Consider the following 23704-nt stretch of genomic DNA (forward strand, 5'->3'; position numbering starts at 1 on the left):
CTGATCTCAAATCTCTGCTGCCTTGCAGCTATACCCACTGATGGGGAAAGCTCCAGAGCTGGAGTCCCTAGGGCAGTCCAACGCTGACTGGCAACTCCTGCGATGCCACTGGTGACAAACTGTATCGGTCTCTGCCATTCCTTTGGATTCATTCATCAGCTGAGTGGAGAGGCGGCACCTGCTGCATGGGCAACAGCTTGCTCTCTGTATCATATTACCCAGGCTTGTGTATCATATAGACAGCTGAGATGCCACATCCATGGTCCACCCTAACCAATGAGGGCCTCAATTATAAGATCAAAACTGATATCACCCAGAAATGCTAACTCTGTTTCTCTCCCCACAGGTGCTGCCTGACCTGCTGACTATTTCCATCTTTCTGGTTTTATTTTGGATTTCCAGCATCTGCAGTATTGTACTTTTGGGAATGAGCTTCCTGATCATTTCCTGTTTGAGGACACAAGCAGCCAGCGCTTGGTCCTAAATATGTGGAAGCTGTTCCAAGGACTGGGGGGCACTGATCTAAAATTTTCAGCAAAAGAATTCAGAAGGTTGACCGTTGATTTGGAGCTAATTTTGTGAGGAAAATGGAAGGAATCAATTGGTGCTTTCAAAGAAGGATTAGGCTAGGCATTAAGAAAGGATAATTTTCAGAGTGAAAGAGTAATATGGATGGGATTTCCACAGTAGGAAAGGTGGATCAAACAGCCTCCTTCTATGCTTGAAGTGTTCTAAGATTTTTGCCTGCTTTCCTAGACATCATGGTTATGCAGCACTTTTAACAAAATGGTCCAAGAAACTTCAAATCGAATAAAATTAGTGACCAAAAGCACGGTTGTGGGTGTAGGATTTAAGATCTAGAAAGAAGGGGTCAAAGCACAGGCGCCCATGGTTCAATCTGGGAATGACTGAGGGGACTGAAATGTTGATCAATAAGCTCGCAGACAGAGCACAGGAGCAGCGGACTTTTGGATGAGCTCAATTTTATTCACGCGACACACAGTTCAGCATTCAACACTGTTGTCCCACAGACTGTGGTGAACAAGCTCCCACATGCCGATCTAAATACACCATCGTGTAACAGGGTGTTGGAACTTCCCCTAACCAACAGATCTCAGATAGTCAGGATGCACCACCTGCTCCTCCCTACCCCATCATCCACAACATGGGTGCCAACCCCCTCCCCCCCTGGGGCTGTGTGCTGAGCCCATTGCTATACCCTCCGCTAAATCATGACTGCAAGGCCAAACACCCCAGTGATCACACTGTCAAGTTTGCCGATGACAGGACAGTGGTGGGGCTCATCACCAACAACATTGAGACAGCTCACAGAGAGAAGGTGGAAGTGCTCGAGGCCAGGCGCCAGGCAGATAACCACTTCCTCAATATCAACAAGGTATTGACTTCAGGAGAACTTGCCCCACTCACAACCTCTGCACCCTTCTGTATCAGTGACACAGCAGTGGAAACTGCTAACATTTTCAAACTCCCGGGAGTGCACAAACTCTCATGGTCCCAAAACACATGCTATACAATCAGGAATATATTCCTGGTGAGATGGGAAGCAGACAAATCCAAGGGTAACGATGGTGTGCACCAGGGTTCAGTAGCTGATGCAATGAGATGAGCAGAGGTGACATTAAAGGGTTGGAGTTATCTTCCCCTCCTGAAGCTGCTGAGTTACATTGGGTAAAAACACCCCCTTGTTTGCCCCACTCAGAACGCTCAAATAAATCTGGACAGTCTATACCTATCAGCTGTTTCGCTGCAGAAAACACAACCTGACACAATTCTCCTTGCAAATCTGACCCTGAGCACGGACCAGAGATCCAGAGCTCTCAGAATCACAGGTAGACTGCCCCACAGAGCCACTTCCCTCAGACTTACTCCCGGTCGATTCCCTCCAGGCCCAATGGGATTCATCATCGTGTACATGTTCTCACTGGAGTTGGTAGAATCTGATAAAAAATAGCAAAAGACAAAGGTTAAAGGCAGGACTTGGAGGTTCCTGGAGTTTCATAGAAACAGAAAAAACTACAGCACAAAACAGGCCCTTCAGCCTACAATGCTGTGCCAAACATGTACTTACTTTTGAAATTACCTAAGGTTACCCATAGCCCTCTATTTTTCTAAGCTCCATGCACCTATCCGGGAGTCTCTTAAAAGACCCTATTGTATCCGCCTCCACCGCTGTCGCTGGCAGCCCATTCCATGCACTCACCACTCTCTGTGTAAAAAACTTACCCCTGGCATCTCCTCTGTACCTACTTCCAAGCACTTTAAAACTATGCCCTCTTGTGCTAGCCATTTCAGCCCTGGGGAAAAGCCTCTGACTATCCACACGATCAATGCCTCTCATCATCTTATACACCTCTGTCAGGTCACCTGGCATCCTCTGTCGCTCCAAGAAAAAAAGGCCAAGTTCATTCACTCAACCTATTCTCATAAGGCATGCTCCCCAATCCAAGCAACATCCTTGTAAATCTCCTCTGCACCCTTTCTATAGTTTCCACATCCTTCCTGTAGTGAGGTGACCGGAACTGAGCACAGTACTCCAAGTGGGGTCTGACCAGGGTCCTATATAGCTGTAACATTACCTCTTGGCTCTTAAACACAATCCTTTCAAACCACAATCAAGCAGCATTCCTATTGGAATGATCCACATTTCTGACCCTCACCTCATACCCAGAAGAAGCAGTGAGCAGAGACGAACTCTTTAGCACACTCTGTCCCAGTATGGCTCAGAACAAAATGCTCCTTTCTGATCTGTGTGACGGAACTTTGAACAGTTTCATTGCTGCATTGACCAGGAATCAAAACACATTTAAACACAATAAGTATCAACTCCTGTAGGGCAGCCAGCCGAGTACTCGGGGAGTGTGCACACCAGCTCACTGACATCTTCAACACTCCACTCCTCCAGGCTGCTGTCCCCACCTGCTTCAAATCAACCAGCATCATCCCTGTACCAAAGAACTCTACACCTTCAGAACTAAACGACTCCTTCCTGGTGGCATTGACACCAATCATCGTAAAGTGCTTTAAATGGCTGGTAATGGGACACATCAAAAGCTCCATTCCTGCCACATCGGACAATCATCAATATGCTTACCAACAGAAACGCTCCACGGCAGATGCCATAGCATCTGTCATGCACCTGGCCCTAACACACTTAGAAAACAAGGGCACTTATGTCAGAATTCTGTTTCTGGATTTCAGTTCAGCCGGCAACACTACTGTCCCACAGAACCTGGCGAAAAAACTCCTAATGTCGGTCTGAATACACCACTATGCAACTGGGTGTTGGACTTCCTAACCAGTAGAGCTCAGATAGTCAGGATGTACTGTACAACCGCTCCTCCCTTTCCATCATCCTCTACACAGGGGCTGTGTGCTGAGCCCATTGCTGTATGCTCTGCTAACACATGACTGCACGGCCGAACATCCGAGTGATCGCATTGTCAAGTTTGCTGATGACACGACAGTGGTGGGGCTCATCACCAACAATGATGAGACAGTTTACAGAGAGGAGGTGGAAGTGCTGGAGGCCTGGTGCCAGGCAAATAATCTCTCCCTCAGCATCAACAAGACAAGGGAGATAGCTATCGACTTCAGGAGAACTTGTACCACTCACATCCCTCCGCCCTTCTACATCAGCAGCACAGCAATGGAAACTGCCAACATTATCAAATCCCTGGGAGTGCACATCTAGCACAAACTCTCATGGTCCCAAAACGCATTCTACACAATCAGGACAGCTCACCAATGTCTCTACTCTCTGAGCAGGCTGAAGAGAGCTGGACTTAGCACATCCATACTCACTTCATTCTACAGATACATAGCAGAGAGCATCGTAACATGTTGCATCACTGCTTGGTAGGGAAAATGTACTGTGGCGGACAGGAAGGCTCCACAAACGGCAGTCAAAACTGCCCAACGCATCATCGGCACCAGTCTACCCACCATCAAGGACGTATATAGAGAAAGGTGCCAGAAAAGGGGCAGTAACATCATGAAGGATCCCACCCACCCTGCTCATACACTGTTCCGCTCTCACCAGGGAGAGGCTACTTAGCATCTATGCCAGGATCACTAGACTTTCCACAAGCAGTTAGGCTGATCAACACTTTCACCCACTAATCAAACCCACCACCACTACTTTATCATTTCCTGTCAGGTATAGACACTCCTGTGCCTAGTGTCACTTTATGAATGTACGATCAATCTATGTATAGAAGCTATCTTATGTATGTATAGTCATTGTGTTTTTTGTGCTGCACTTGATCCAGAGTATCAGTTATTCTGTTCTTTACACTTGTGTACTGGAAATATTAAGCAATCCCGAACCTTGAAAAAACAGACATCTTCTCCTGACACATAGAATATGTGAGGAGGTATCACAGCAGTACAGGGGTACAGGATGAGGCAGCTTTAGTCTGTATTTAAGCTGTAATTTTCATTTTTTAAATAATTGGAAACATCAACAAAACAGCTGACATTAAGATGTCCCACTCACTTGCCAGGACACACTCTGGTCCCTGTGGGACTCACCCGTCCTGGAAGGTCACCAGTAATCCTGTGGACATTGTATGGTCACTCTGCCGGGACACCCAGATATGAACAGAACATTAGAAGTGGATCAGATTGATGGCTTAGATGAACTTTTTGATCAGGCCACTGCCTGAACCCAGCTGGGCCAGATCCAGGACTAGACCCACCTTGGCCAGAACCAAGGCTAGACCCAATTATAGACAGTGTGTGGATTCATGAACCACCTTCTGAACTATCACGTGGGATTTGTGCAATGCTCTCCATTCTGTCTCCTCACATTAAAGGGGGGGATTCCAACACAGCGAGATGCCCCCCGTGGCAGAATGGACTAACACTGCATGTGCAGACCACAGGCTGGGGTAGGAAGCGGAGTATTGTTGGGGCAGCCTATACAGTAAACCCCTCTGTGCCGTGTGGAATGACATGGAAGGTAATCCCAGAAGATGGCTCAAGTCAGGCGACTGAGCCGCACGGACCTGGATTCAATGAGAAATTTCTTCAAAGGGTTCAGCCCAACACCGCTGAGGTCTCAGCACTCAAAACAATCCGTGTCAAAGAGTTGGCCACGTGGTTCAGCTTGTTGCCATCCCTGCCCATCCCATCCTCCGGACTGCCCTTCAAAAGCAGCAGGCACAATAATTGGAAGAGACCATTTTCCAGTCTTTAAACAGGTCTCAAGGCTGCGTCATGGCAGAACGTGTAACACAGCAGCACGCGCCATCTGGGAGGATGCTCGGTGCACGGGGTTCAAAGTAGGCAGAGATAGGGCCTGGGTACTGATGCATTCCAACAGGTGGGACTGAATGACCTGACAGTGTTATGAATCACAACCCAACACCACTCCGACACCCCTATAACTTCATTATCCTCCATCACCGTCGCTTCCTAAGAACCAAAAGAGGGACGAGATTCATTACCTCCAGGGCTGGGAATGATTGGCGTTCCTGGGGGTCCGCTGCCCGGTGGACCCTGAGAGAGAGATCACATGGGAAAAAAAACAGGTTAACTAAGGGCAACATGGGAGGGGTGCGAATGGTATTGGAGAATCCTACTCTGTCGCGGAGGGGAGGAGGAGGGAGAGGAATGGAGCTTAGAGTGACTGAGGGAGAACTGGGGGAGGTAGGGAGTAAAAGCTGGAGAAATATCTGCTGTTCAGTGGTGGGCGTGGAACAAAACCAGTCAGGAAAGGGTGGACATTGGAAGGGGAAGGGCTCAGTGTGGTTAATGGCCTTGTGGAAGGGGGCTTGGGGAGGCTTACAGGGTATGGGTGCATCAGACAGAATGTGCAGGAGAGGGAATGGGCAGAAAGGAGGGAAGGGGTGCATCCAGGGAGGGGCTTGCATTGGGATGGTAGTGGTGTAAACTGTGATGGGAAGCGAATGAGGAGGGGGGACCACGGGGTGGGGGAGAACTGCAGGAGAGGAATTTGAGGAGGAGAGAGGAGCTGGCTGTGGGGTGTGCAGGGAGGGACGATTGGTGAAGGCAGGTATGGGCTAGAGGGTGTGGACTTTGGTGCAGGGGTGGTGTGAGCAGGCCTTTGCCCATCTAGCAGGACGTGCATTTTTCTGAGGACAATAAACTCACCACATAGCTGCCCGGTGATGATGAGGAATATGGTATCTGGGGCGAAGAAAGAGGCAAACCATTAGCAATGAACCTCCATTACTGGAGACTTCAGGTCTAGCAACACTCCTACGTTATAGCCATTGTTGGACCCGCTTAACTGAAGATACAATCTATAAGAACATAGGAGTAGGTCACCTTTCAGTAAGTTCATGGCTGATCTCATTCTAATGTCAGTGTATGCAACGTTAGGTATCTCCATTTCTGAGCTGTTTCGCAGTTATGGACACAAAGGTCACTGCCAATTTACATTGTTTTCAGAATGAACTCGAGTCCTATTGTAAAACCATTAACCAACCAGAAGAAGAACTCAGTGATAAGATTGGATAACTGGCAGGAATAGGGCTTGGAGTATTGACACCAAAACAACAGACTGACTGTGATGGGGTTGGAAAAGGGGAACCGATCACATCATTGTTGGAGGATTATTTGGTTTCTCTGATTCCTGCTGACACCTAATCATTGGTTACTTACCGAATTAGCATTGGGTGGGTTTGGCCATGATCTCCCACCACCTGGACCCCTGTAATCAAAACACACCTTTGTGTTACAGATATCATACAGGAGGAATACTCTTGCCAATCACTCAGACAAGTGAATGCTCCTGATAACAGACAGCACTCCCCAATACGGAGGTTTTAAATGGGAGACTGTCATGGACAGACCCTTCATTGGAGACCATCACTGGAGAACCCACAACAACATCTGGATCACAATTTCTTCTGACCCAAATGTTGCCTTTGCTTCTGAGAAGTCTCTTTATTCATCCTTTAACACCAAGCATACAATTTCTAAACTTTTTCCAAACAACTGAAACTATCTCTTTGGTCATTTTACTTTGCTGCTTGTGTGTCAGTTGCCTGCTGCATTTCCTACTTTACAGCGAGTGCACTGCAGATGTATCCCATTAGCAGTAAGGTGCTTTGAGTTGTGCTGATGTGGCTGAGATGCTGGCGTCAGTGCTGAAGGGTTTCGCAGGGCAATCACTGAGGCTGCAGGCGGCCATTTGGATCATTCCGACCAGCACCCAAACCAAAACCTAAACTGGATCGTTCTCCAAGACTGAGGCTGCTCACTATAGAGGTGAGCAGGTTCAGAGTAGATCTGAAGATGGCACATTATTTGGGATGGACATGAAAGATTGAATTGGAAGAAACTGTCTTCATTAAGGATGGAGTTTATAAGGTGATTGAAATAAGATCCAGAAGGGCCAAATGGAGAATATTTTATGCAGTGATTTGGAAAGAGGGGTGGAAGTAGATTCAACAAGAACTTTTCAAAGGGTAATATTCACAGGGTAATGAAATGAAGCAAGACAATGCTGGTCAAATGCTGGTACAGGCCATGGACCAAATGGCCACCCTTATTATCTTCTATAGTAGTCAATTGATGCCACCTTCCCTTTATCCTTGAGGTGGCCCACAGCATCTTCTACTGATGTTACAATAGTCTCTGTCTCCAATGACTAGGACCAAATCACCACACAACCGAAAAACTGCAATTCATTAGGAAATCTTACAGATTCATTCCCGGCATTCCAGGGCCTCCTAAAGAGTTAGGTGGGGGCCGCATTGCACCTCCGTAATTCTGGAAGAGAAAAAGACAAAAGATCCAGGAGTGAGTGAGGGATGGCAAAGAATGATACCACTATACCTGCCTCAATTACTTTCCCTGGCAGCTCATTCCATGTACTCACCACCCTCTGCGTGGGAAAGTTGTCCCTTGGGTCCTTTTTAACCCTTTCCCCTCTCACCTTGCACCAACGCCCTCTAGTTTTTGATTTCCTTTCCCTGAGGAAGAGGCTGTGCTTGCACATTCTCCCTCTGCATGGGCTCTCTCCAGATGAAAACTGTTGGTGGGTTAATTGGCCACTGTGAATTGCTCCTTGTGGGTGGATGACTGGGGGGGGCGTTGGAGTGGGTTGATACAAATGTAGGGAGAACAAAATGGGATTAGTGTAAATGGGTCCTTGGTCAGCAGGGGCCAGGTGTGCTGAAGGGGCTGCTCTTGTGTATGATGCTGTGACAGGATGGGATCAGGCGGTTCGACACAGGCAAAAGTTTGGCAAGTGGGACATCTGCTGGAAATAAGGATTCTCTTTGCAGCACAGATTAACTGTAAAACTTCAGTGGGAATTGAGAGACAGCTCCTGAGGGTGGCTCCACTCATTTCCTGGTAGATTCAAGCTTCTACATTAACTCTAGCTATGAAGGTCCTTGCTGCTGCTCAGTTTGACAGTGTGCAGTCAGAGTCAGTGCAGACTTCCATCCTCTCACACTCCCCCACTCCCTCTCCACTTTCTTTGTGTCTGTCTTTATCTCTGCAAAGCTGAGGAACCTGTACATTACCTTGTTCCTCCCTCAGAGACACAGTTAGGCTACATACACACTACCCCGGATAATTTTGAAAACAAAACTTTTTCTCTTCGTTATGACCCTCCGTCCACACTGAAACGGCGTTTTCATCCCCCGAAAACGGAGATTTTCTAAAACACTCTCTGGAGTGTGTAAATTTGAAAACGATTGTTTCACGTTGTAGTGTGGACGGGGTAAACGGAGAGATTTTAAAATGCTGTCATGACAACACCACAACAACAATGCTTTTTCTGCTTCTGCTTGGTACTGCGCAAGCACTGCCGGACGGCTGTTATAACGTGCAGTCAGTGTTAACGGCGTGAGAGTTAAATTGTAAAGTGAGCTTTTTTGACTAGATCCCCTATGTTGATTTGATTGAGTCTATCTTTAAAATTTTAATGTCAGAAATACTGCGCAGCTCTAGGAGCAGAAGATTCCACTCTCTTGTTGATCTTGGGTAGAGGACGGCTTCATGCAAGTGTTGTTTACTTTATTGACTACGTTAGTAGCTTGTTTGGAGTTAAACACCTCCACATTCTCCACTGCTTTGCTGACTTTGTAGTCATTTGTAACTCACAGGAACAGCTCAACTTCATTGTCTGTCTAAACGAAGAAGTCCGATCTGCTTTTTCCAGCAGAGGTTTTCTTTGTATTCCTTGAAGATATTGTTGAAAACTTTCTTTCGCTGCTGTTGTTGGTACTCTAGTTTTTGACAAATGGAAATAGCACAACCCCACCACGGAAACGTAAATATTACACTGTTTCCTCTTTGCTTGTTTTCTGTAGATGTGTCTGCGCATGCCCAGTAGGAGTAGATTCGCCCAAATATCTGTTTTAATGTGGACAGAGATATTTTGAAAAACGCCTAGTGTAGACGCCTGTCGTTTTTACTCGAAACCGGTGTTTTCAAAATTATCTGGTCTAGTGTGGATGTAGCCTAAGACTTGTTGAACAACTTCCGGCATTCTTTGTTTTTTTTATTTCAAAGCAGTTGCAGGTTTTTGCTTTCTACCTTTGCAAGCCTAAGACTGACTTGGAAAGGAAGATTAGAAATAATCCTGACACACCATGGGTTAATTCGTGAATCCGGTGATCATCCATTAAGGATGAGAAAGCAAGATCATAGACAGTGGAGGAACAGCGTGGCCCTCAAGGGCAAAGTTTTACCTAGGGGAGTGATTAGAACTGTACCTGGGGTCCCATCCCAGCTAGTCCTCGAGGAGCAGTCATTCGCTGTATCGGACCGGCCATTCCTGGATGACCTGAAACAACACAAAAGCAATTCTCCATCAGAAAAACTCTCACATTCCCTAAGATCCTTCGTAAATACTGGCCATTCCTAGGACACCCCATAACACTGTCACAGTCCCGTGGCGCTCCTATAGGTTCTAATACACACTACAGAACATTTCAAAAACAGACCCATTTCCAGCATTATTCATAAATATGGAGATTAAAGACATTAAAGATTAGTTTCATCTGTCACTTGTACATCAAAACATTGAAACATAGAGTGAAATGCATCAAACGTGTGAATGAGGATTCTACCCAAGGATGTACTGGGCAGCCCCAAGTGTCGCCACACTGCCAGCACCAACACAGCACGCCCACAATTTACTAACCCTAACCCTTACGTGTGAGGAATGCGGGAGGCGTCACAACCATGGACCCTGCTGCAGAGTTGATGCGCCCGCTCGAGCAGGCTGTAGAACGGGTTCGGCAGGTGCGTTCATGAGTGTGCGTGTTCCAGCGAACTACCATTTCGTCTTGGTTGTATTTAACTCCCTTCTTTTCATTCTAGTCTTGTCGAGACTTGACTGAAAGCACAGCAACGTTTACACCTCCTGCTTATCCTCGTCCTTGCCTGGGAAAGTGGACTACCATTTTGACCACGCTACTCATTAGTATCTAGTTATTTCTTCCAGCCACGGTGTTGCCATGTAACTTTCAGTCTGAGAGCTCCAGTTAATGGGCCTGTTGGCCTAGCGTTTATTGTTTTTCTTTTCCTCTAAATCCACAACAGTTCTCATTAAAGTCAGTGAACTTTTGACTCACTTCAGGGTCTCTCTCTCTCCGCACTTGGGTCACATCAGGACAGGAGGAAACTGGAGCACCTGGAGGAAACCCACTTTGTCACAGGGAGAACTTATAGACAACGGTGGGAACTTAACCCTTACCACTGGTGCTGCAAAGTGTACACCACCATACCGACCATTCGTAGAACATAGAATAACAGTACAGCACAGTACAGGCCCTTCGGCCCACAATGTTGTGCTGACCCTTAAACTCTGCCTCCCATATAAGCCCCTACCTTAAATTCCTCCATATACCTGTCAAGTAGTCTCTTAGCCCTGGAATCCTCGTAGATACTGACACAGTCCTGCAGTCCCCCGTGAGTACTGACACACACCTATAACCACCCCCTGCCCCCGCAAACACTGACATTTCAGTGACATCTCTTATCAATACTGAATCCCTTCCAGGTTCTCCATGTGGGCGGCAACACTCTAACAGAACACTCCTGGGAACTTGCTGTGAAAGTGGTGTACTTACAGGAAGCCACTATAGATCTACTGATAAATATCCCACTGTCTCCCAGGAATCTCCTGTGAATGCTGATATGCTTCTGGAAACTAATACACTCCAGGCTTCACACTTTCAGGGTACTGATACACTCTCAAAGACCTCCCTGTAAAACCCAGCAGACTCAGAGTCTGTGTATTTGGCAATTGAGTGTTACAAAGCCCCACTTAGGCCTTGCCTTAAGAGGATGTTGAAAATTCAGTGGTGAACCGAGTTGGTGGTTGGAGGTGAACTATTTTTAGTTCAAGGCTCATCTTTGATCATAAAACATGCTGTCTACGTCAGAAATACAAAAAACAGTTCATGTTTTTTTTTACATTCATAGTGGCAATCAGTGTGTACATTCATTGTGTTACTGGGTATCTACATTCGCAGCGTTAGCACATTCTGTGTACAAGGCACCATTACGACACGTGCCACTTCCAAGTGTTTTTGAGAGGCTTTTACATTCGAATGACAGCTGATCTCATGAAACACACAAGATTCTCTTGGGACTTGATGGGATATTTGGAGTGACGATGTTTGCAAAAACTAGGGTAAATAGAATTACAGTCTTGACATGGGGGTCAGCTATTCAGGGAGATGTGAAAAGGGTTCTTCACCCACCTTGGGAATTACTGGTCCTCCCAGGTTACAGCTGGGTTCTGCTCCTGTGAACTGCTCACAACCCAGACAGGACAGTTCACAACTTGGAAACTGAATTCCCACACAGGAAAAGCCTGCAGACCCCAGCAAGTTCATCCCATGGTCCTCAAACACTTGTTCAGTTGTACAGGTTGTACATAATTCAGGTGTTGGTAAGCTGAGAGAAACAATCTGTATTTGTTGAACAGATTTATTAAAGGTTCATTTGATGAGTGCATTCAAGACAAAGGTGGGAACATTTTTGGCTATTAAAGGAATCAAACGTTATGGAATTGCTATAGGAAGGAGACATTGGAGTAAAGCATCATCTCCTTACTGAATAGTATACAGAGATAATTGCACTTTGAATAGATTCCATTCTATCCTGTTTATGTCCGAGAACAAAACCATCACATGCTACTATAGATCAAATGGGATGACTAACTAATCAGCAGGTATTTACAGGTTAATAAGGAGAAGGTGGATACTCTATAAGAACGCAAGATACATGAGCAGAATTAGGCCATTCGGCCCATTGAGTCTACTCTGCCATTCAAATACAGCTGATTCTCTTGTTTCAAACCTATCTCCTCATCAATCTCATACTGAAATTCACCATTTACTCAGCCTGTTAAAAATTTTCTGCTATCCCTCGTGTTGGACAAGGCAGTGCCTTTGGTGAGGGGGGTGGGGATGCAAAGACAACAAGTCAAGAAATGGTTTAAACAGCTCACGGTGCTGAGGAATGGTTCAGAAGTATATTTTCCCTCTTTTTACATTATTTATTTTTATCTATTTTATATACTTCTTAATGTAATTTAGGTTTTATTATTGTGTATTGCAATGTACTGCTGCTGCAAAACAACAAATTTCACGACACATACAAAGTGATATTAAACCTGATTGTGATTCAATTAAAGCCTCCAACATCTGCAGGGCAGGTATCTGTGGACAGTGTTGGTGCAGCCCTTGGGCTCAGTGCACAGCATGGTTCCGCCATACCCACCTTGCTGTCTTGTGGGGTCCATTGCATTTGGTAACAGTGGCTGAGATCCCGGGACTCCAATAGGAGGCTACAGGAAAGGAAGGAAGGGTTAACACACAGGGCAGGATTCCCATTTCCACTCCCCTCCACATTCGCCCAATCTCTGCATGCCCAGGCTCTGCCGCTACCTCCTGGGTTCCCAGGCTCACCCACCCCACGCTCTCCCAAGCGTTTGTCTGTCTTCTTACAGAAGGGGCCAGCTCAGTGGGCACTGGTGGTGGTGACATATCCAGTGTTCCAGTACTGAGCTCAGGACCAGTGGCTTCGCAGGTGCTGCAGCTCTTTCTGCTCCCACTCCTCATCATCCCCTCGCCTTAACCTCACAGACTGAACAGACACTTATTTCTAGATGGGGACCCACGGGTCGATCTGACACTTGTTGCCCTCCCCGGTTGCCTGACAGGCTGGCTCTTACTTCTGATGCCCTGCATGGCTTAGTTCACAAGACCATAAGGCATAGGACTAGAATAAGGCCATTTGGCCCATCATGTCAGCTCTGCCATTTGATCACAGCTGACTTATTTTCCCCCTCAGTCCCATTTCCTTGCTTTCTCCCTGTAACCTCTGACGCCCTTACTAACTAAGAACTTGTCAACCTCTGCTTTAAACATACCCAATGATTTGGTCTCCATAGGCATCTGTCCCAATGAATTCCACACAGATTCATCACCCTCTGGCTAAAGAAATTCCTACACTATCTGTCTATTCTTAAACTGTGCCTTTTGGTCCTGGACTCCCCACTAATGGAAACATCCTCATCACTTCTACCCTATCTACATTTTTTAATATTTGGTATATTTCAATGAGATTTCCACCCTCCCCCCCTTCATTCTTCTATTCTCTAGCGAGTTCAGGTCCAGAGGCATCCAATGCTCCTCATATGCTAACCGTTTCATTTTCAGGATCATTCTCGCAAACCTTCTCTGGCCCTTCTCCACTGCCAGCACATCCTTTCTCATATGAGACCCGAAAATCAGGGCTCTGGGGGAGGGGGTGCAGTTTGAAGTGGAAGGTGAGACCTGGAATATCATATAGGCCCAGACCCAGGCAGGGGAATGGCTGGTTTGCAACAATCCGGCAAGTTCTCAACCTCTCTCGCCGAGGTGAGTTCCTGATTTCCACACGATGATGCGGAAATTAATGGCAGATGTTGTTTTTTTGAGGCATCGCCTTTTGAAGGTGTCCTCGACATTGGGAGGCTTGTGTCCTGATGGAGCTGGCTGAGTCTACAACCTTCTGCAGTTCTTTCCTACCCTGTGCACTGACTCCTCACAGATGCAGTCAGTTACAACTCTCCCCGCAGAACGTCTGAGTGTATCCTGTACCCTGTCGAGAAGTCAGGGCCATAAATCTGGTGGCACTCACCTGTGCTGATATCCGGAGCGAGTTCCGGGGGCCACCTGGGTACCGAGGAGACATGAAGGACTGTTGGGTGAGAAACACAGTTCTGTCACTAGGGAGGATTCACTGTTACTCCAGATGTTCCAGAAACTCCCAGCTACTCTCCAGGCCTTTGAGAAGCTATGTGGAAGAGTCCCGCAGAGGACTTGGTGCATTTCCCAAGCCATGCTCCTCCGCAGCAGAAAATGTCTGTGCAGATGAAATTAGATCGGATCTGGAGGCAAAATCCCTCTGCACTGTCCCACCAAACATTCCCAGACCCTAATCCAACAAACATTCTCAGGGTGGGAATACCACAGATTTCTTCTACACCGTCCCATCAAACATTCCCAGGTAGGGTTAATTGGGGTTCAATACACAGGAAAAGTTGTCTCTAAACTCTCATATCAAGTTCTCCCTAGGCAGAAACAGCACAATTAGATCTAGAAGAAAACTCCTTAGTCTAACTCATCCCTACAAATATCTCAGGGCAAGAATACTGCAGGTCAGCTACAGAAGCAAGTCCCCTCTACACTGTCCCGTCAAACATTCTCCCCAGCATGGGTTAAATAGAGAGTGAAGTTCCTTCCCACTGTCCCCTTCCTTATGACGTTGGACAGCACTCACCTGACCATGAGGTCCCATGATGGGGTTGTTGGGATTGTGTCGAGGTGCCTGACTGTGTTGTGTTGGTTGTGATCCAGGGGGACCCTTCAACAGAACAAAGTTGAAAAGAAATTAGTCACAATTGGGACAGACCTGGGTTAAATTGCATTATATCCCTGTTCACTGCATTCGGTCCAGGGAACCACACCAACCTGACTTTAGTTAGCTGATACCAACATCACATGAAGTTTACAATGGGCAAGGACATTGGCAAAGGACTAACTAGAGGGCACCCTCACAGAGGCACAATGGGCTGAATGGCCTTCTTCCGAGTGGGACTTTGCATGATCCAAGGCCATCCTGAATAGTCTGAGTTTGACTATAGATGTATAGGTGCAGTGGGATCTGTTCTCCCGAGGCCAGAAGACTCGGGGAAACTCCTGGAACTTTCTGTAATAGAGGGCTGTGCTGTTGAGTGTGCTCAAAATCAGGAATGATGTAATGCAATCTAAATATACAGGGAATAGGTGGTAAAACAGATGAAGAAGAGGATTAGTCACTATCCTATTGACTAGTGAGACGGATTGGAAGGGTTGTAAAACTTATCTTTTAGGGACCGGGCATAAATTGGCTTTGTTATTTAATTGATTATCGCAGGAATGTGTTTTCAAATCCCATTTTTACGAATTGAGGATCTGGAACAAACCAACTGTAAGCAGTTGAAGTATCAAGCTTGATTCTCCGTGTTGATGGAAGGGAATAAATAATCAACATCTTGGCCAAAATGTTGATGGTTTATCTCCCTCCATAGATGCTGCTTGACTCGCTGACTTCCTCCAGTATTTTGAGTGTGTTGTTCAGGATTTCCAGCACTGCAGAATCTCCTGTTGCTGATGGTTATTAATTGTTGTCTACTGACATCTGCTGGAGGATGTCTGCATGTGCAGCTAAGCCTGGATGTGCTGAGTCTGCAGAAAAGTATTCTATCTTTGAATCAGTGCCTCGGAGATATGTGGCATTGCTGACCTTGAGGTTTAACTTCACAAATGATGTGGGCATGGGGAAAAGATAAACCATGGACTGGATTTTCTCTTTGGACTTCAGTGAACTGGTGCAAGCTGATGTAAATGACAAAGTCAGGTACGTTGCCGATTAAACTTTTGGAAAAGTTTGTGTTATTGTTCCACAACATTGCCCAATTATTACATGGACAATATTACAACAACTTGTGTCCAGATTGTCAATTTTACTTAAAGTACATGCATAACACAGTTGGAGCTATCAACGAAATCCTTCTGCAATTCCAGTTTGGTCCGGAATCGCTGCTTCATAAGTGAGATGGCATTCCAGGTCAAACATCTGGACATCTTTACATAGAAGATAGGACACAGAACATAGTACAGTACAGCACAGGAACAGGCTCTCTGGCCCACAGTGTTGTGCCAAACCAAACAAATTAGTAATCAAATTGCCTACTAAACTGGTTAATAAATTTCACGACAGATGCCAGTGGCCTTCGTAAACACCCTATCAACCTGTGTAGCTACTTTGAGCAAAGAATTTGGACCACAAGTTCCCTCTCCTCCTCCTCCTCCTCCTGTACTGCCTCTTTACTTTTGACCTACCAAAGTACAACACTTAACCGGGTTAAACTCCATCTATCATTTCACTGCCCATATTTGCAACTGATCTATATCCTGCTGTATTCTTTGCCAGTCATCTACGCCAGGGGTCCCCAACCTTTTCTGCACCGCGGACCGGTTTAATATTGACAATTTTTCTTGCGGACTAGCTGACCGGGGGGGGGGGAGGGGTGCGGGTAGGGTTGCCAACTTTCTAACTGTGTTTACCGCGAGAAAGACTACCATGACCATGAAGTCTTGCACGGGCACCTGTGTGCGCATGCGTGACATGCGCATACATACCCTATGTGCCGATTTTTTTCTACAAATCGTTTTTGGCGTTTCTGTTCAATGAAACTACACTGTACATACATTATTTCTACTTTATATAGGCTGTGTATTTATCATATCATTCCTGCTTCTACTATATGTTAGTGTTATTTTAGGTTTTATGTGTTATTGGTATGATTTGGTAGGTTATTTTTTGGGTCTGGGAACGCTCAAAAATTTTTCCCATATAAATTGATGGTAATTGCTTCTTCGCTTCACGCCATTTCGGCACAAAAGGTTTCATAGGAACGCTCTACCTTAGTGGGGGAAATACGGGACAAGGGCAATCCCGTATGGGACAAACCAGTTTAGCTCAATATACAGGATGTCCTGGCAAATACGGGACAGTTGGCAACCCTAGTTGGGGGGGGGGGCGGGGGGGGAGGTATTAATCACGACCGGAATATGAGTCAACTATAAGTCACTTATAAGTGGCTAATACACTCAATTTTGTTTCTAAAAGTTTATTTAATGAATTTAATATTAAACGCACAGCATGAATATAGTGATAAGTCAATTATAAGTCACTTATAAGTCAATAACATCATAACATTTTAAGTAACGTTTGGATATTAAACACACAGTGCATATTTTTCTCGTACGAACATATAAAATCATTGCAACACACCAATATCGCTGAATCAGTGGGAGCCCTGGGCTTGTTTTCCTGCAACAAGACGGTCCCATCGAGGGGTGATGGGAGACAGCGATACTCGAAGGGGGTTCCTTATGTCCAGTCTATTCCGCGATTTAGTTTTCATTGCATTCATTGCAGGAAACCCCGCTTCGCAGAGATATGTTGGAAATGGAAGCAACATTTTCAGTGCTTTCGTGGCTTTCTCAGGATATTTAGCCTTGACTTTGATCCAGAATGCTGGCAGAGATGTTACGTCCAACATACTTTTCAGCCCGCTGTCATTTGCAAGCTCGAGGAGTTGATCTTCTTCCCGCACTGACATAGATGACGCATGGGTAATGACCTCGTGTGCGTTCAAGTTCAACAGTGGGTGTGACGGGAATGAGGAAAGGTGCAGCTGACTCATATCACCAAGTCATATTGTTTCCTCGCAGCCCGGTAGCACATGCTTTGTGGCCCGGTGGAACGTCACCATTCTTCGCATCATCTGCAAACTTCACCTAACTATCTGAAATTTCATCTGGGTCATTTATATACATCAAAAGCAGCAGAGGTCCCTGTACAGATCCTTGCGGAACACCAATAACCACAGAAATCCAACTAGAATAAGTCCCTTCGACCACCACCCTCTGTCTTCTGTGGACGTCAATTCTGAATCCAAACAGCCAATTCACCATTGATCGCATGCACCTTAATCTTCCGGATGAGCCCCCCACTAGGAACCTTGTCAAACACCTTACTAAAAATCCATGTAGACAACATCCACAGCTCTATCTTCATCTCATCAAAAAACACAACCAAGTTAGTAAGACACGACTTGCCCCACACATGCTGATTCTCCTTAATTAGGCCATCGTTTTTCAAATGCTTATAAATTTGATATCTGTGAGTCTTCTCCTTTGCTGGGTCACCATCAGGCTGCAAGGATAGCTACGCTCAACTCAACTTTGAACCGATTCCACAACGTATGGACTCACTTTCAAGGACTCTGCAACTCACCTTCTCAGAGTTATTTATTTACTTATTTACTTTTAATTTGCAGAGTTTGCTGAACCGTCTAAGGCACCCACCTGCTTCAATCAGGCTTCAATTGTACAAGTGCTCAAGCAGAATATGGAAACTTGCCTCAGTAAGTATCGCTCAGTAGTACTTACATCCACCGTGGTTAAGTGCTTTGAGAGGTTGATCATGAAGCATATCAACTCCTGCCTGAGGAATGATTTGTATGCAGTTCAGTTTGCTTCCTGTCACAACAGTTCAACAGCAGATGCCATTTCATTGGCTCTTCACTCAGCTCTGGACATTGGGACAATGAAGACCTATAAATCACGATGCTCTTCATTGACTACAGGTCAACAGCATCATCCCCTCAAAACGAATCACCCAGCTCCAAAACATAGGCCTTGATGCCTCCCAGTGCAATTGGATCATTGATTTCCTCACTTGCAAACCCCAATTAGTTCAGATTGGCAACATCTCCTCCACAATCTCCATCAGCACGGGTGCACCACAAGGCTGTGTGCTTAACCCCCTGCTCTAGCTGCTTTACACTTATTACTGTGTTGCGAAGTACAAATTCAATACCATATTTGAGTTCGCTGATCACACCACTGTGGTTGACAAAATCAAAGGTGGTGATGAATCGTCACATGGGAGGGAGATTGAAAATCTGGTTGAATCGTGCCACAACAACGACCTCCCACTCAACATCAGTGAAACCAAAGAACTGATTATTGACTACGTGAGAAAAAACCAGAGGTCCATGATCCAGTCCTCATTAGGGAATCGGAGGTGATGAGATAACCTTAAAATTCTTTGGTGTTATCATTTCAGACGATCTGTCCTGGGACCAGCACCAAAGTACCATCACAAAGAATGCACGACAGTGCCTCTGCTTTCTTAGAGCTTAGCACAGATCAGGTGTGTCATCTAAAACTTTGACAAACTCTACAGATGCACAGTGCAGAGTATCTGGACTGGCTGCAACACAGGCTGGTATGGAAACACCAATGCCCGGGAATGGAAAAATTTATAGTAAGTGGATGCAGTCCATTCCTACACAGGCACAGCCCTCCCACCATTAAACACATCTACAGAGCCCTGTTGGCAGCTGATGGAGTAGCATCGTTTTAGATTGCTCCTACCCTGTTTACTTAATTGTCTCCTACCAGTCTTTTTTTTGTAACCTTATTACAATACTTTAATACTGCTTTACTATGGCTGGGAAAAGAACCAAAGCGTCTGCAAAAGAAAGGGAAACAGAAGATGAATCCCCAGTCACTTTGGATTCAATCAGTGACTTCCTTAATCAGCAAAAATCAGAATTTTCTGAGGAGTTTCAACAACTTAACCGCAAATTGGATACAATTCAACAAACTTTATCTGAGCATGAGAACTGAATTCAGGAAAATACTGCGAAGCTGGTGATACTTGAAGAGAACATTGACGATACAATTAAACTCTGCAAAGAATTATCTTTATCCAATGATAAAATGCTGAAAAGGATCATCAGTCTCGAAAATAGAAACAGGAGAAATAACTTGTGAATTCTGGGTCTTGAAGAATCAATTGAAGGCGCTGACCCTACAAAGTTTTTTGAAAACTTTCTGAAACAGCTTTTCCCTACTTTATTCACTTCCGAGCTGAAGCTCGATTGAGCATATCGCTCCCCGACTTCGAAGCCATTGTCGTCGGCAGCGAGATCCAGATCGGTCACTGAGCTTTCATGAATTTCATATTAAGGACTTTTTAATTCACCATACCCATCGACAAGGAATGATCGATTTCCAAAGTTAGATTTGTGGAAGACTATTCGCCTGAAGTTATGGCTGATCGCATGAAGTATAAAGAAGTTATGTCGTAATTCTACAATAAAGGATATAAACCATCCTTTCGGTTCCCCGCCCATTTGAGTATTGTTTTGAAGAACGGATTGTGAAAAAGAATAAAGTCAGTTGAAGAAGCAAAAGAGTTTCTGAAGGATGATGTCTTAAACTGTTATATTTGTCATTTGACCAATTTTTTTCTTCTGTTAATATGAATTTGAAATAAGGTTTCATTAAGCTTACGTTTTGGCTGTTCATATATTGTCCTTTGTTATATTTTTTTTTGATACTTTTTTATTTTATCCCTTTTTGGGGCTTTATTTTAATACAGCTTTCTTTGAATTTGTTTAAACTGATCCTTTCATATTTTCGAATACTGAGTTATTTTTCTTTTTATGTTGTGTCTTGGTAGGGACATAATGGCCTTGAAGGACTGGAGTTTTTTCTGTCAACAGGATTTTTTGGGGAGGGAACTTAGTTCTTAGCTCGCTGACTGTCTATTGGTCAGCTTTCTCGCTTTGGGTCGGGGGGGTAGGGCCTATTTTTCTCTGGGAGCTGTGCTGGGTTGAATATATGTTTGTTTGTTTGTTTGAATACTTTACCATATGGTTTGCTTCTAGTTTTAATAACTTATGGCCAGATCTTCTAATTACATGTTGATTGGTATTTAAAATGGTTCGAAATATTAACTTATTTAGTTTGAATGTGAAAGGGCCAAATCACCCCATCAAAAGGAACAAAGTGTATGCTTATATTAAAAAATTAAAAGCACCCATTATTTTCTTACAAGAAACACACATACGCAGCTGTGATAGCTTACGTTTTTTTACTCGGTGGAAGGATATGCAATTCCATTCTTCGTTTAATGCAAAATCATGTGGAGTTTCAATTTTTGTAGATAATACAGTTTCCTTTGTTCAGCATAAAGTTGTTTCGTACCCCAATGGTCGAATTATTATTGTATCAGGGAGTTTAGACAGTAAATTGATTGCTTTTGCTAATGTATATGCCCCCAACGTAGACGATCCAGGATTTTTTGAACGTCTATTTTCATTTTTGACAGATTTGTGTATTTACTCTCTTGTGATGGGAGGAGATTTTAACTGCTGGTTAGATCCAGTATTAGATCGCTCATCTATTAAACCAGCTACACTTAATAAATCAGCTTTGTTTATCCAATCCTTTTTAACTAAATGTGGTATAGTTGATGCTTGGCTTTTTCTCCATCTGACACTCAGGGAGTATTCTTTTTTCTCTCATGTTCATCGTTCTTATACCAGGATTGATTATTTTTTTATTGATAGTCAAATGATTCCATTAATTTGATCGATCGAATATAAAGAGATTGCTATTTCTGACCACTCTCCTGTACTTCTATCTTTAAATCTTCCTGGTCCTATCCCTATGAGTAGATTTTGGCGATTCAATTTAACTCTGTTACCCGATGAGGACTTTTAAAAATTTATGGAGAATCAAATCACTCTTTTTTTTGAAGAAAATACGTTGGAAGAGACGTCTAGTCTTATTATATGGGATACTTTTAAAGCATACATCCGGGGTCAAATTATTTCTTATACTGCAAACATCAATAAAAAAAGCTAACAAAGAGAGAAATGAACTAGCCAATCAATTAAAACAACTGGACCATAAATATGTTTTGGTACCTGATCCTGAAGCATATAAGAGAAGCATTGAAACTAAAACGAAATATGATCTTCTTTTAATGTATCCAATTGAAAGCCAACTTTTAAAAGATAGAAGTCAATTTTATATTCACGGAGTTAAAATTGGTAAGCTACTGGCAAATCAATTGAAGCCGTTTACTGCCAAGTGGCAAATTAAAGAAATATGTAAAATTAATGGAGACATGACAACTGACCACCTTGAAATTAATGACACTTTTAGGGAATTTTATTCTAAATTGTATAGTTCTGACTCTGTTAATGATAATATTGAAATGAATAACTTTTAGATCAATTAAATATTCCTAATCTTCCGATAGATGATCGTAGGCAATTGGATCAACCTATTTCCCAGAAGGAAATTGCTCAGGCTATTCGAGAATTGCATTCTGGGAAATCCCCAGGACCCGACGGATTCTCTGGAGAGTTTCATAAGGCTTTCTCCTCCTTGCTTATACCACATTTATGTTCTACCCTCACGGATTCCTTTAAGGTAGGAAGGTTACCGCAGTCTTTTTACAAGGCTTCCATTTCGCTTATTCTCAAAAAGAATAAGAATCCTACTGAATGTTCTTCATATAGACCTATCTCTTTACTCAATTATGATACTAAAATTTTATCTAAAGTGTTGGTTCGCAGACTTGAAAATATTGTACCTTCTATAGTTTTGGATGATCAGGCAGGATTTATTAAAAATCGATATTCCCATTTTAATATATGATGTTTGTTATGTACTCTCCATCTAAGGAAATATCGGAATGTGTGATATCTTTGGATGCGGAGAAGGCTTTTGACAGAGTTGAATGGAACTTTCTATTTACATCCTTAGAAAAATTAAAGTTTGGACCTAATTTTATTCATTGGAGTAAATTACTTTATTTAACTCCCTCCGCTCGGGTTCTTACTAATTTTCAGAATCCTAAACCCTTTAAACTCCAACGTGGAACTAGACAAGGTTGTCCTTTGAGCCCTCTGCTTTTTGATTTGGTATTAGAATCCTTAGCAATTGCTTTTCGAGCGTCTAAAGAGATCACTGGTATTTTAAGGAGAGGTACTATTCATAAACTGTCGCTCTATACTGATGACTTATTGCTTTTTATATCTAAAGTTACAACCTCCTTACCATTTGTGTTCCATTTACTGACTAATTTTAGTCAGTTCTCAGGATATAAATTAAATTTACAGAAGAGTGAACTGTTTCCTTTAAACAATTTAATACCAACTGATATTAACCTTCCTCTTAAAATTTTAAGAAAACAATTTACGTATTTAGGAGTAACAATTACTACGAATTATAAAGATTTATTTAAGGAAAATTTTTAAAGTTTATTGAATTATGTTAAAAAAAAACACTTTCTAATTGGTCGCCTCTTTATCACTGATTGGCCGAATCAATTGTATTAAAATGAATATCTTACCTAAATTTATATACCTTTTTCAAACTGTGCCTGTTTTTATTCCTAAATCTTTTTTTGACTCTTTGAATTCAATTCTTTCTTCCTATATATGGAAGAATAAAAAACCTCGTATAAATAAAACTCACCTTCAAAAAAACAAACAGAACAGAGGATTTGTCTTACTCAATTTTAGGTTATATTATTGGGCAGTTAATATACATAATATTACGTTCTGGATATATTACATTAACCATGAGAATTGCCCTACATGGGTTTCTCTGGAAGTTAACTCTGTTATAAAATTTTCTATTATTTCTTTACTTGGATCCTCGCTTCCTTTATCTTTAAACTAGTTGACAATGTGGTGGTTAAACATACATTGAGGATTTGGTTACAGTTTAGAAAACATTTTGGTTTATTGAGATTCTCCCTCTCAAGTCCCATA

The 23704-nt window shown here is 43.7% G+C and overlaps 1 protein-coding gene across 5 annotated transcripts in view; it reads right to left on the reverse strand.

Moving 5' to 3' along the window:
* The window catches only part of ssbp4 (single stranded DNA binding protein 4), a 161748-nt gene that overhangs the window by 7494 nt on the left and 130550 nt on the right, over nt 1-23704 (reverse strand). For all 5 annotated transcript variants that reach the window (XM_072244537.1, XM_072244538.1, XM_072244536.1 and 2 more), the window contains 9 exons: nt 14788-14871; nt 14146-14205; nt 12742-12808; nt 9720-9790; nt 7694-7761; nt 6649-6697; nt 6136-6171; nt 5469-5520; nt 1888-1958 (listed from right to left, as the gene is read on the reverse strand). In XM_072244537.1, coding sequence (XP_072100638.1) covers nt 1888-1958; nt 5469-5520; nt 6136-6171; nt 6649-6697; nt 7694-7761; nt 9720-9790; nt 12742-12808; nt 14146-14205; nt 14788-14871 — 558 coding nt within the window. The remainder of the gene's footprint in view (nt 1-1887; nt 1959-5468; nt 5521-6135; nt 6172-6648; nt 6698-7693; nt 7762-9719; nt 9791-12741; nt 12809-14145; nt 14206-14787; nt 14872-23704) is intronic.

The sequence above is a fragment of the Mobula birostris genome, chromosome 26 (assembly GCF_030028105.1).
Source record: "Mobula birostris isolate sMobBir1 chromosome 26, sMobBir1.hap1, whole genome shotgun sequence".
Taxonomy (NCBI): Eukaryota; Metazoa; Chordata; class Chondrichthyes; order Myliobatiformes; family Myliobatidae; genus Mobula; species Mobula birostris.